The sequence below is a fragment of the Salvia splendens genome, chromosome 14 (genome assembly GCF_004379255.2).
Source record: "Salvia splendens isolate huo1 chromosome 14, SspV2, whole genome shotgun sequence".
Classification (NCBI taxonomy): domain Eukaryota; kingdom Viridiplantae; phylum Streptophyta; class Magnoliopsida; order Lamiales; family Lamiaceae; genus Salvia; species Salvia splendens.
Genome location: NC_056045.1, coordinates 20,256,527 through 20,267,919, shown reverse-complemented (window position 1 = coordinate 20,267,919; position 11,393 = coordinate 20,256,527). Strand labels below are relative to the sequence as shown.

Sequence of the window (11,393 nt, the reverse complement as noted above, 5' to 3'; positions counted from 1 at the left end):
ATATTTCCTAAGCTGGGATACATGGGACAAGTTGTGAACGTTTCCAAAGCTAGGCGGTAGCGTCAATCAATAAGCTACTGGTCCAACTGCTTCCAGGATCTCGTACGGTCCTATGTATAGGGGTCGGAGTTTTCCCTTGACTCCAAATCTGGTTATCCCTTTCGAGGGTGATACCTTCAAGAAAACCTTATCTCCCACCTTAAATTGCAAATCAGTCCGTCGAACATCTGCATAGGACTTCTGTCTGTCCTGAGCCTCCTTGATTCTTTCTCGGATTTTTCTGACAATTTCCATCATCTCATCGACCGCATCAGGGCCCAAAATTTTCCTCTCACCAATCTCGTCCCAATAGAGGGTGATCTACACTTCTTCCCGTACAGAGCTTCATACGGAGCCATATCAATTGTTGTCTGGTAGCTGTTGTTATAAGCAAACTCTATCAGTGGCAGTACTTGTTCCCGATTGCTCCCTCTGTCGAGCACTACTTCCCTTAGCATATCCTCGAGTGTTTGAATCGTTCTCTCCGATTGTCCATAGCTTTGTGAATGAAAAGCAGTGCTAAAATTCAGCTGCGTCCCTAGCTCTTTCTGTAGGCTCTTCCAAAATATGGACGCAAATTTAGCATCTCTATCCGACGTGATTGTCGCTGGTACGCCATGCAGGCGAATGATCTCTCTTACATACAACTGGGTTAGCTTCTCTGACCCGTACGTAATAGGTATCGGTACAAGATGGGCGCTCTTAGTGAGATGATCGACTATCACCCAGATTGCAGTATTTCCTCTTTGAGATTTTGGTAATCCCGTGAGAAAATCCATAGCTATATGTTCCCATTTCCACTCGAGAATCTCTAACGGCTGCAATTTCCCATAAGGTCGTTGGTGTAGTGCCTTCACTTGCTGACAGGCAAGACATCTCTCCACGAAAGGTGTTGTATCTTTCTTCATTCCGTCCCATCAGAACTTCTTCTTCAAGTCCTGATACATCTTTGTACTCCTTGAGTGGGCGGTGTACAGGGTATCGTGTGCTTCGCTCATTATCTCGTTTCTGAGCTCTTCCTGTTTGGCACACACAGTCTCCCTTCAAACGTGAGTGCATTATCCGGTTCCTCCCGGTAATTCCCTTGTTCGCCCGTTCTCACTTTCAGGCGCAACTTTTCTAGAGTCTCGTCCTGTCTCTGGCGTCAACGATTCTGCCTCTCAGATCATGAACAACTACTAGAGCGGAAATTATGCCTCATACCGTCTCGGGTGCTCGCACCATCTCTAAACTCATTCTATCAAATTCTCGTAGCAGTTCTTTCTCCTGGGTGAATAGGACTGCTAATTGGTGCTAACTCTTACGACTCAACGCGTCTGCCACAACGTTAGCCTTTCCATGGTATTAATTTATGCCACAGTCGTAATCTTTTACTAATTCGAGCCATCTCCTCTGTCGCATGTTCAGGTCCTTCTGTTCGAAGAAATATTTCAGGCTCTTGTGGTCCGTGAAGATTTCACACTGATGAGGCTCGTTTCATGCATGTGTTCTGTGACAAAACTGCAATCAAATCCATGAACTAACGTCTATTTTTGAGCCAGGTGTGTGTGAAATCCACCATTTTCAGAAGAAAGAACAAATCAGTTGGGCAGAAGCGTGAAGCAGAAAAATAAGCAAAAACTGTCGCATTCAGTGGATCAAGTCAAAAATCAAACGGAGCCAGCAGGAGTTCCACATGAAGATAGGGCGAGAGACCCCACTACAAAATGTGAAGGACAGTAATGACATTTCAGATAGAATGGTACCCTACGCCTATCTATATAAGGAAAGCCCAACACAAGAGAAAAAATGAGAGTCCGGAGCGAGTAGTGAAGGGGGGTCTCACAAGCACTCTTAGTTAGAATATCTTTAGGATTTCAGCTCTTTTCTGGGGTTGAAATCAGAGCTCTTTCACTTCTTGTTCTTGATTCCGTCGCACACACACACTTGGTCCTAGTTTATGTTTAGTTAGCTGGTAGTTAGAGCTGGTTTTTAGCATTTTTGTCAACTTTCGGTTCTATATTCCGCTCCGAGAAAGGGCGATGAAACAATTTCTTGCTTTCGTAGTTTGTTTTCAGCTTACTTTTGATGACATTGACCCTTGATGCTTTTGATTTTGTCACAACCGCCCTTACTAAGGATAGTAAAGACGGGGAACTCGTGATTATGGGGAAACGATAAAGAACAACATTTAATATGAAAACTCAATTAACTTCAAGAGAAGGTATTTTAGTCTACAAAATGGTTAAGCAGCGGATAAAAGTCTCAAAGTACTTAGTGGCATAAAACTGTATAGAGTAATGCGGAAGGCTGAAAAAAATAGTTTCAAATAAGGCAGCAGAAAACAAGTATCAAAGGAGAGTCATAGGATGACGCCCATGTATGAAGACACGACGCATCCGAGAATTCCTAAAGCTCGACTCAACATCCGCCGCAACGTCCCGCTCAACCTGCACATAGGGAAAACATATGCAGGGCTGAGTACTTGGTATACTAAGTGGGCTCATGCCGAAAACATTTTATAACAGTTATGTCATTCATACCACAGTGAACTCGAGTTTTACATTTAAATAAGAAATATCATCGAGTATCACAAAAACAGTTTCATAGTCTGGCCAGACAAACAATCTCCCCACTTTCTCAACAATCCAACAATCACATCATCTTTCCACAGTGCGACGAAAGTGTGGCCACACTATTCACCCACGAGACCGGCCGACTAGCAAGGACGGCTCCCGATCCCACTAATGTACACAGCCTGATAGGGTTTGCGACCCTTCTCAGACCCGAATTCGTTTCACACATAGCCCTATAGCCTAATGGAGCAAGCTCAAAGGAACTAGGCATCAGGCAACAATCTCAACATCAAAACAACCATGGCATGACATAACACTTTAAACCACCCTTATAACTCCAATATCACAATTTTGAAACATAAAAGGAGTTTAGTAAAAGAAAGCCCACCTCGCTTGCTTATACACAATTCACAACTTTATTTCAACCCTTGCTCTTTGTACCCACGTACGCAGCACAGTCCTTGTCAACACCATAACACAATCAGTCTTTCCATCAATACATTTGTCATGCATGCCCTATCGTCCCTTCCATCGTTTTCTTATATTGCCTATCCCAACGTACATCAATTTAAACGAAACGAACACTCAAGCATACCTCAACATGCAACACATAACCACATGATAGGATACATTCCTTATTCACATATGTATCATGTAATGCACTCAAACTTGTCAACAAAGTTCATTTCAACAAAACCAGAATCTGGCAGAATAACGTAGTCTTTTTGTAAAAAACATTAAAAATCCATCCGACCTCATATGACCCTAAAATTTGGTCACCACACAGTAGACACATCAAGGTTTATCCCGTTAAAATTTCACACCAAAATCACATCTTTAGGTCGGTCAAATCAAAAACGAAACTCACTGGACGAGAACACAAATTCTGGCAGGACTGCGCAGTTTAATTGAAAAATTCGTTAAATATTCATCTTTCATCAATTGAGGCTGAAATTTTGACACAACACAGAAGACACCTAAAACTTTACTCAGTTAAAAATTTGTGTCAAAATAAGATCGTTTGATTGGTCAAATACTCGTCGGAACCTACTATCCGAACACCACAGTTTTCATGCTCAACATTTACAAACTAGGGTTTGTCTATCATTCATCCACACATACATATTCATACTTTCAACACATATTCATGCTTTAAAAGTGACCTCACAACCATGACCTCATATTTACACATAGCATTCACCAATGAATCATCCACAAACTCACACACACACATACATACACGCACATACATATACTTTCTCATGCAAACATACTTCCCAACCGATTAATTTTTTTAGGTCTATGATTTCTACACTCACTATATGCATGAGGGGATCAAGACACATGGATTCAATGGTAAGAATGAGAAAGATGATTCAAGTATACCTTTCTCTTGAAAAAACAATCGGTAGGAATGGCGAATGGTGCGATTCTTCGATGAATCTTGAGTTTCCAACTCCAAAATGATGCAAGAACAAGAAATTGGTGAAGGATTTGAGGAGAGGGTGAAGAGAGGGAAGGAGGCGCGTGGGAGAGAGGGAGGGGGGAAAAACGTGTGAATGGGGGCTAGGGTTAGGGTTCCTTCCACACTTATATTAATTAAGACCCATTTCATGCATCGGTTTAGGGGTAAAATGTACGCTACTTGATCGGTTTTATCGCGCAAAGCAAGTGTTAAATGTGCAGAAATGCCTCTTGACCAAGGCAACAAGGCTAAACTGATCAAGCAAGTACAATAGGCGAAAAAGGCCAGAAAGCGGGGGAGTTGATCAAGGGGGTAATCAAGCAGTCAAGGAGAGGACCAATGGCTTCCAGAAGAAGGACATGTGAGGCAATGAGCTGGATGGTGCGCATCATTCTGTTAGCAAGGACAACGTTTTAGAAGGGGACACGTGCTGATATATGAGACGCAAGGACAGAGCTGAGTCATGAATCTGTTACTGAAAAGCGTCGTCATTCTAGAAGGAAAGCACGTAGCAATCGATGAGTCGCTCACTCTCAGCGTGAGCGAATATTCCCTGCCAAGATCGTTATCCAGCTGGGGGTCGTTGCCGAGCTTATAAATAGAGGATGTGCCACCACGCAAAAATAGAAGAATCCGATCTTTTACTTTCCGTCTTTAGTTTAGTTAGTTCCAGTCCTCTAGATAGTTTAGATAAAGTAATGCTTAGTTAGAGAAAAGGGCGACCGAAGGGAGCGCTACAGAAAACTCTATATCTGTCAGCGTTGTCTCAAGTTTCCTGCCGAGGATCTTCTCGGTTTACTTGCTTTCGTATTTTCCGAATTGTTAGATTAGTTTAATTTCAAGTTGTTTTGTAGTTAAAGTTTCGAGCTTTTTGTATTCCGCATGTTCGCTGCACTCGTTTGGATTCTGAATATAAAATCGAAGTTGTTATGTTTTCATCATCGAGTTTATTGTTCTAAGTAGTTAATTTTCAAACTCTCTTCTCTACCCTCTTCTCTCTATTCTCTTTACAGATTCAACAATTTCCCCCAAATTGAAAACAGCGGTGGTCTTCTTCTTTCTCAAATCCGCGCCGCCCTCCACGGTTCTGTCACCGGCGCCGGCGACTCACGCCAGATCCCTCCGTCGAGCTCTTTCTGCGACAGGGCCGTTGCCTGCTGTTCCAGCGGCGTCGCTGACTCCCTCTCCTCTGCCCTTCCCCGCCGCCCCTACGCCCTCCTCCGCCGCCAGCAAAGCAATGGCCCTGATTTTACCTCGGGCCATCCGAGCTTCCCTCCTCCGCCTCTCTGTCCGACATCTCACCTCCACCACCCTCGACGACCCTCCGCCGCTGCCGACTCCATCCGACACCTCCCCTCAAACCCTACCACCAAAATCCCCAAATCCGCCAATGGAACACCGATTCGAGTCATGGCTTCACAATCTCAAACCCGGATTCACCCATTCCGAGGTCCACGACGCCCTCCGGGCCCAGCCCGACCCGGACATCGCGCTCGACATTTTCCGGTGGACGGCGCAGCAGCGCCACTACAGGCACAACCACGACACCTACCTCGCAATGATGGAAATCGCCGTCTCAGGTAAGCGGTATCGCGCCGCCGAGACTCTCATCGATGAAGTCCTCGCCGGAGCTTGCTCCGCTAGCCTCCCGCTGTTCAACACTATGATCCAATTCTGTTGTGACCGTAAATTCCTGTTTAATCGCGCTTTCGATGTGTATAAGAAAATGCAGAAATCTGAGGATGCTAGGCCGAATTTGGAGACATATGCTATGCTTTTTGGTTCACTTTTAAGGAAGTTTGATAAATTGAATGGGTGTTATGTTTATTTGCACGCTGTGAGATCTTTAATGAAGCAAATGAAGTCTTCGGGGGTAATCCCTGACGCCTTCGTGTTGAACATGATCATCAAAGCCTACTCAAAATGCCTGCAGGTTGATGAGGCAATTACAGTTTTTCGTGAAATGGGGCTGTATGGTTGTGAGCCTAATTCGTATACGTATAGTTATTTGGTTAAGGGATTGTGTGAAAAGGGTAGAGTGAGTCAGGGGTGGGGTCTCTATCAGGAGATGAGATCAAAAGGGCTGGTGCCAAAAGTGACCACCTATTTGGTTTTGATTTGTAGTCTGGCGATGGAGAGGAAGTTTCAGGAGGCGATCGAGGCTGCATTTAACATGATAGGGAATTCTTTGTCGCCTGATCTTCTGACATACAAGACACTGCTTGAAGAAATGTGTAGGGATGGGAAGGGCAACGTGGCGTTTAAGCTTCTTGAGAGTTTCCGAAAGAGGGACAGTAACATGAACGAGAAGACATACAAGTCTTTGCTGGATGGGCTGCACTTTGCAAGTCAGGATTTCTAGCTGCTTTGACATCTTGTATGGTCTTCCAAGCATCCTGTTGATTATAAAAGCTCAAGTTAAATACTTGTATTTAGGGAATGATTCCCTTCTTCATTTTTCAGATAGTTTACCTTCCCTCATTTTATATGAAGATATGTTTTGGCCTAGCAGAGATGAAATTCGATCGAGCTGGAAATTACATGATGAAGTGTCTTAAATTCTTCATGACCGCATTATTTGTCACAATTTCTTGCTCTGTTTTGGAGATAATGGACTGTTACACATCTTATCTATAGATCTATACTTCCAACAGTATATATATATCTGATTCACATCTAGTTTTTAGTTGAACTTGTGCCTTGTGGACCGCATAGATTTCGTTGTTCGTTTCGCCCTATAACTAGTAAGGTATTCTGCTGCACTAGCTCCTATCTGTCAATCGTGTTAGCCTTGATTTATCGAAGCAGAAAAGCTATTTCTCATGTTGTTCAAGTTAGGTTGCTAGTGTGGGAATGTTAATTTCTCTGTTGCTGTGCTGGCTTATTATATGTATCATTTATTTTGTCACAAAGGGAAAATAGCTTTACTTTTTACATATATACAGTGTTGATTATTTCAGTCTTGTGGATCCAATTCAGTTTACCAATTGTGTCTAATAACTTCATTTCATTGTTTTTGGGGCCAATTTTAGAATATTTCTTTTCTTTTTTTGGACTAGAGCACTTATATAGGGACAGATCAATAAGATAAGAGTTATACTACAATGTTGGAGAGTAGTAAACAAGTTCCTCATGAACAATCACTCATTCATCACCAAGAAATCACACGCCATAGTAAGAAAATCAAATGCTTCTGTACTTATTTTCCCAACGAAACCTCGTGTTGCTCATCCAAAAAATTGAAGAATTAATAAAAATAGATTATATATGGATTATTCGTATCTAAATATGTACAAGGAATATATAGCATCTACAAAAAAATAAATTCTGACAACCTGAAACTGTAACTTTTCATGGCTTCCTTAAGGCCGAGGCTGCTCCCATGACGACTGCCAATAAGATCCCGACTCCAGCTCCAACAGAGTCGCTGCGCCTAAAGTATTCGACCTAGCTGCTGCATCACGATCTGCTCTTCCAGCAACTGCACGCTCTCGTGCCAGTTCAAAGAAAATCCTCTCTCTAGCAAGTTCCTATAGAGTAATGAAAGAAATTAGAGCAAAGAATAAAAAAGGTGCATAATCGAGTAGTTTATATACATCTTCAGCTTTTTTAATTGAGTTATTATACTTTTGTTTGTATAATAGATCCTAGTACTTCAATTCAGAAAAGTCTAAAGGGATAAATAAAAGAGAAAGATGGAAGTGAATGGACTGCATCAGAATTTATACACCAAAATTCGCATAAAAGTTTTACCTGTAGGGCAGCTTCCTCACGTTTCGGAGCACACGATGGACAAGCTGACAAAGAGATGTTACACCATCAACAGGGAGAATTAATTCCTGTAACACGATGTTATACGTGTGTGTACACATATATATGTAACCCTCTTTCTCCCTCTCCTCCTTCATTTGGCTGATGCCTCGTGTAGATAAAACTCTTGTGTTTTAGCTTTGATTTTTATCAAATATTATGTTTAGTAACACATAGATGATTCTAAGTTTCTCAGAAATAAAATGAAACCACCAACATTACTTTATTGAATGTAGACCAAGTATAGCATCCAAAATTACCAAAAAAACTGAGCTAAACAATCCAGGTCAGGTACCATTGACAAGACAGAGAACTTGATCATGTTTGTTTAATAGTTCTTCTATTTGATGTAAACAATAGCTATTGTGGAGGTTGTTTCTGTTTTATGTAATCAGTGGCTATTGTAGAAGACGAGTCCTCATTGAGTTTCCATTTCTGCAAGACTTGTGAGAGTCTCATGCCAATGTCTACCCTGAAGCTATCTTCATCTGCAGCTGGCTTCCACTGCTCCACCAGAGATGATAGCACCGTGACAACATGGCTCATGTCAGGCCGTTGGTTGGCTTCTCTAGTGCAGTGTCCGGCTAGCTCGGCCACCTTCCACAAACTTTCGAAAGTCTCTTCGTTTAAGTCTGAACGGAGGACAGGATCCACAGCCTCTTTGATTTTATCTTTGCCTTGGAGGAATGGACGAAACCACTTCACCAGGTGGCTACTATCATCCGGCAGGGAACTATCCAAGGACTTTCTCCCGGTGATGATTTCCATCAACACCACACCAAAGGCATATACATCAACTTTTACAGTAACCTTTCCTGTCGCTGTTCATTCAATTGAGTCATTACATATTAGATTTTCTATTGAGTCGTCAGCTTTGCAGAAATATTATAGCCTTTTAGGTGAATTAATTCATCATGTCAACATAAAAGTGAACAAGATGATGCAGGTAACAATACATACCGGCATATTCTGGAGCAAGATAGCCAAAGGTTCCTGCCAACCGTGTTTCGAATGATTGATTGGTATCGGGGGCTTGTTTCACCAAGCCAAAATCACAAACCTTCGCCCTCATGTCATCTCCAATAAGAATGTTGGATGGTTTCAGATCTCTGTGAATGAAGCTCTGGTTTGCCATGCTATGCAAATACTCGACCCCTCGGGCAACATCAAGAGCTATATTTACTCTCTGGTTCCAAGTTAGGGGAGGAGTTCCCATTTCCTTCCATTCGAACAGATGCTGACACAAAGATCCTTGTGGCATGTACTCATAAACTAATAGCTTCTCACTACCATTGTTGCAAAATCCGTGAAGGGAGACCAAATTCCGGTGTCTGACAGACGTGAGGACCTCTATTTCAGCCTTGAACTCGCTTAGTCCCTTGTCGCTGATCATTGATGACTCCATTCTCTTTACTGCTATTTTAGTGCCATCAGGGAGTTCTCCTTTATAAACAATGCCAAATCCTCCCTTCCCGAGTATACTGTTTTTGCTGAAGTTGTTGGTAGCTTTACGGAGAGCTTCAATCGGTATGATAACATTCCCCCCATCATATATATTATAATCACTGATTTCACTACTTTTCATGGGACTCTGGTTGAAGCTACTAACATTGGTGCTTTTGCCATAATCTGTTGTCTGCTCCATACTGATGGTGCTATGCTCTTCACTTATTTTCTTAAACCATCTGTGTTTTTGCTTTTTATAGAACCATCTGTAGATCAACCATGCTAAGCCAGCAATTATAACGAGACAGATGAGAATAACAACAACTTTCACCCATTTTGCTAAAGAAGACTCTGTCTCTTCTAGTTCTACACCGGGTGGCCGGCGTCCTCCTGGATAGGTGACTGGCACGACTTTCCCGATGAATGGATTACCATCCGTTTTCAATATCACTGTAGACTGGAAAGATGGCACTTTTCCAGAAATATTATTGTTGGAGATATCGAGAATCTGCAGTTGCTTCAAACTTGTCAAACTCTTAGGTATGACTCCCACCAGCTTATTATCATTCAAATACAATGATCTTAAACTAGGTAAACTGGCATATGAACGTGATATGCCTCCCATGAAGTTCTGCTTGGAGAAATTGATCACGACCACACTCCCCTTCTCACACGTAACAAACTGCCATTCCTGACATGCATCATTCCCTTCCCAGGCTTCTGCTAAGACAATCGGATAGTACATTGAAGCTGCTATCTCGAGCAACACAGTGACCTGGGGACTACACGGTCCGGGGCCAGGGTTGCAGAAATGGTTCTCTTTTCCAAGATTCACTTGAATGCCCGGTGGGAAACTTGGCACCGGACCCTGGAACACGTTGCCCTGCAAGGCGACATTCGTCAGCTTTGGAAGCTTAGTAAGTGAATCAGGGATAACCCCCGTGAGCCGATTGTCACGTAGCTGGAGATCCGACAGCTCTGTGCAGGCAGAGAGGTCAGATATGCTCCCTGAAAACTGATTGCTCTGAATCCAAACCTCTCTCAGACTATGCATTTCACCAAGAATATCAATGGGCCCTGAAAGCCCCAACATCTGATTATTGAGCATCAAAGATTGAATCCCAGATTTGGCGAACGACCACGGCATCCACCCTGTCAAATTATTGTAGGAGAGTTTGAGGTTCGCGAAATTTGGCAATGACCTGAAGATGTCTGGAATCTCACCCACCATGTTGGCCTTGCTTGCGTAGAAAGTAGCGAGAGACGGGGAATCTTTTATGGTGCTAGGCATTGTCCATGGTGGGAGATTGCTGTTGTTGTTGATGCTAAAGAATTGTAAGCTTGTTAGGCCTGAGAGGAAGCCTGGTGGGATGGAAGTGAAACCATTATCTTCAAGATTGACTTCTTGAAGAGAAGCCATGTTGGACAAAGCTGGCAACGGCCCTGAAAACTTGTTCCGTTGAAGGCTGAGGGTTTTCAGGCTGGAGAGCTGGTTTAGCTCAGGTGGCAATTTTCCAGAGAGAGATTTTGATGCAAGGTTGATGGAGCTGACTTTGTTCGGTGTATCGCAGGCGACGCCGTCCCATTTGCAAAAATCGGGGCCGGTCCATCCAAGAGGGTTGGTGGCTTTGGCCAGCGCGGCCATGACAAGTCCGTCGTCGGAGGAGCCACGACAGATGATGGCTGTGAGCAGCGTTGATAGGAGGAGAAGGACATCGTCGGAAGGGAGGAATTTGTGTCTCCCTCTAAGCATTTTGGTGGCGGTTTGCCTTTCTCCGGTGGTGGAGACAGGTCGCCAGGGCTCTCTGCCTTACCACCTGGCTGGCGTATGAGAGGAGAGAGAGGGCGCCTGGGAGAGAAGAGAACATGAGAAGCGGAAGGAGAGACCGTTATTACCGCTAGTGTTTTGACAGATTTATTCTTGGCTGTTTTTTTTTCCTTTAAGCCAAAATTCAATATACAATTCAGATTGGATTAGCACATTATTTTTTACCCTTAGTTTATTTTAGAATTCAAATATTTGAAATAAGATACAGTGTACTTCTTTAGTAAATGCCACGGTGTTTGCAATATAAGAC

At 43.1% G+C, this 11,393-nt stretch overlaps 2 protein-coding genes across 2 annotated transcripts; one reads left to right on the top strand and one right to left on the bottom strand.

Annotated features, from left to right (window-relative positions):
* Positions 1 to 5,028: 5,028 nt before the first annotated feature.
* LOC121765962 (pentatricopeptide repeat-containing protein At3g25210, mitochondrial-like) lies at positions 5,029 to 6,715 on the top strand. The gene has a single exon (XM_042162262.1). It carries the CDS (start codon positions 5,297 to 5,299, stop codon positions 6,419 to 6,421), a length of 1,125 nt encoding a protein of 374 aa, XP_042018196.1. The 5' UTR covers positions 5,029 to 5,296; the 3' UTR covers positions 6,422 to 6,715.
* A 1,446-nt stretch (positions 6,716 to 8,161) lies between these two features.
* LOC121763980 (receptor-like kinase TMK4) lies at positions 8,162 to 11,136 on the bottom strand. The gene is made up of 2 exons (XM_042160072.1): positions 8,830 to 11,136; positions 8,162 to 8,690 (listed from the first exon to the last, which is right to left on the bottom strand). Exons 1-2 carry the CDS (start codon positions 11,066 to 11,068, stop codon positions 8,230 to 8,232), a joined length of 2,700 nt encoding a protein of 899 aa, XP_042016006.1. The 5' UTR covers positions 11,069 to 11,136; the 3' UTR covers positions 8,162 to 8,229.
* Between the last annotated feature and the right edge of the window lie 257 nt (positions 11,137 to 11,393).

Bases quoted from the DNA above. Each gene is read 5' to 3' on its own strand.
- LOC121765962 (XM_042162262.1), top strand. From the start codon at position 5,297: ATGGCCCTGATTTTACCTCGGGCCATCCGAGCTTCCCTCCTCCGCCTC.
- LOC121763980 (XM_042160072.1), bottom strand. From the start codon at position 11,068: ATGCTTAGAGGGAGACACAAATTCCTCCCTTCCGACGATGTCCTTCTC. The intron at 8,691-8,829 runs GTATGTATTGTT...TTGAATGAACAG, and splicing joins TCTTGCTCCAGAATATGCCG to CGACAGGAAAGGTTACTGTA.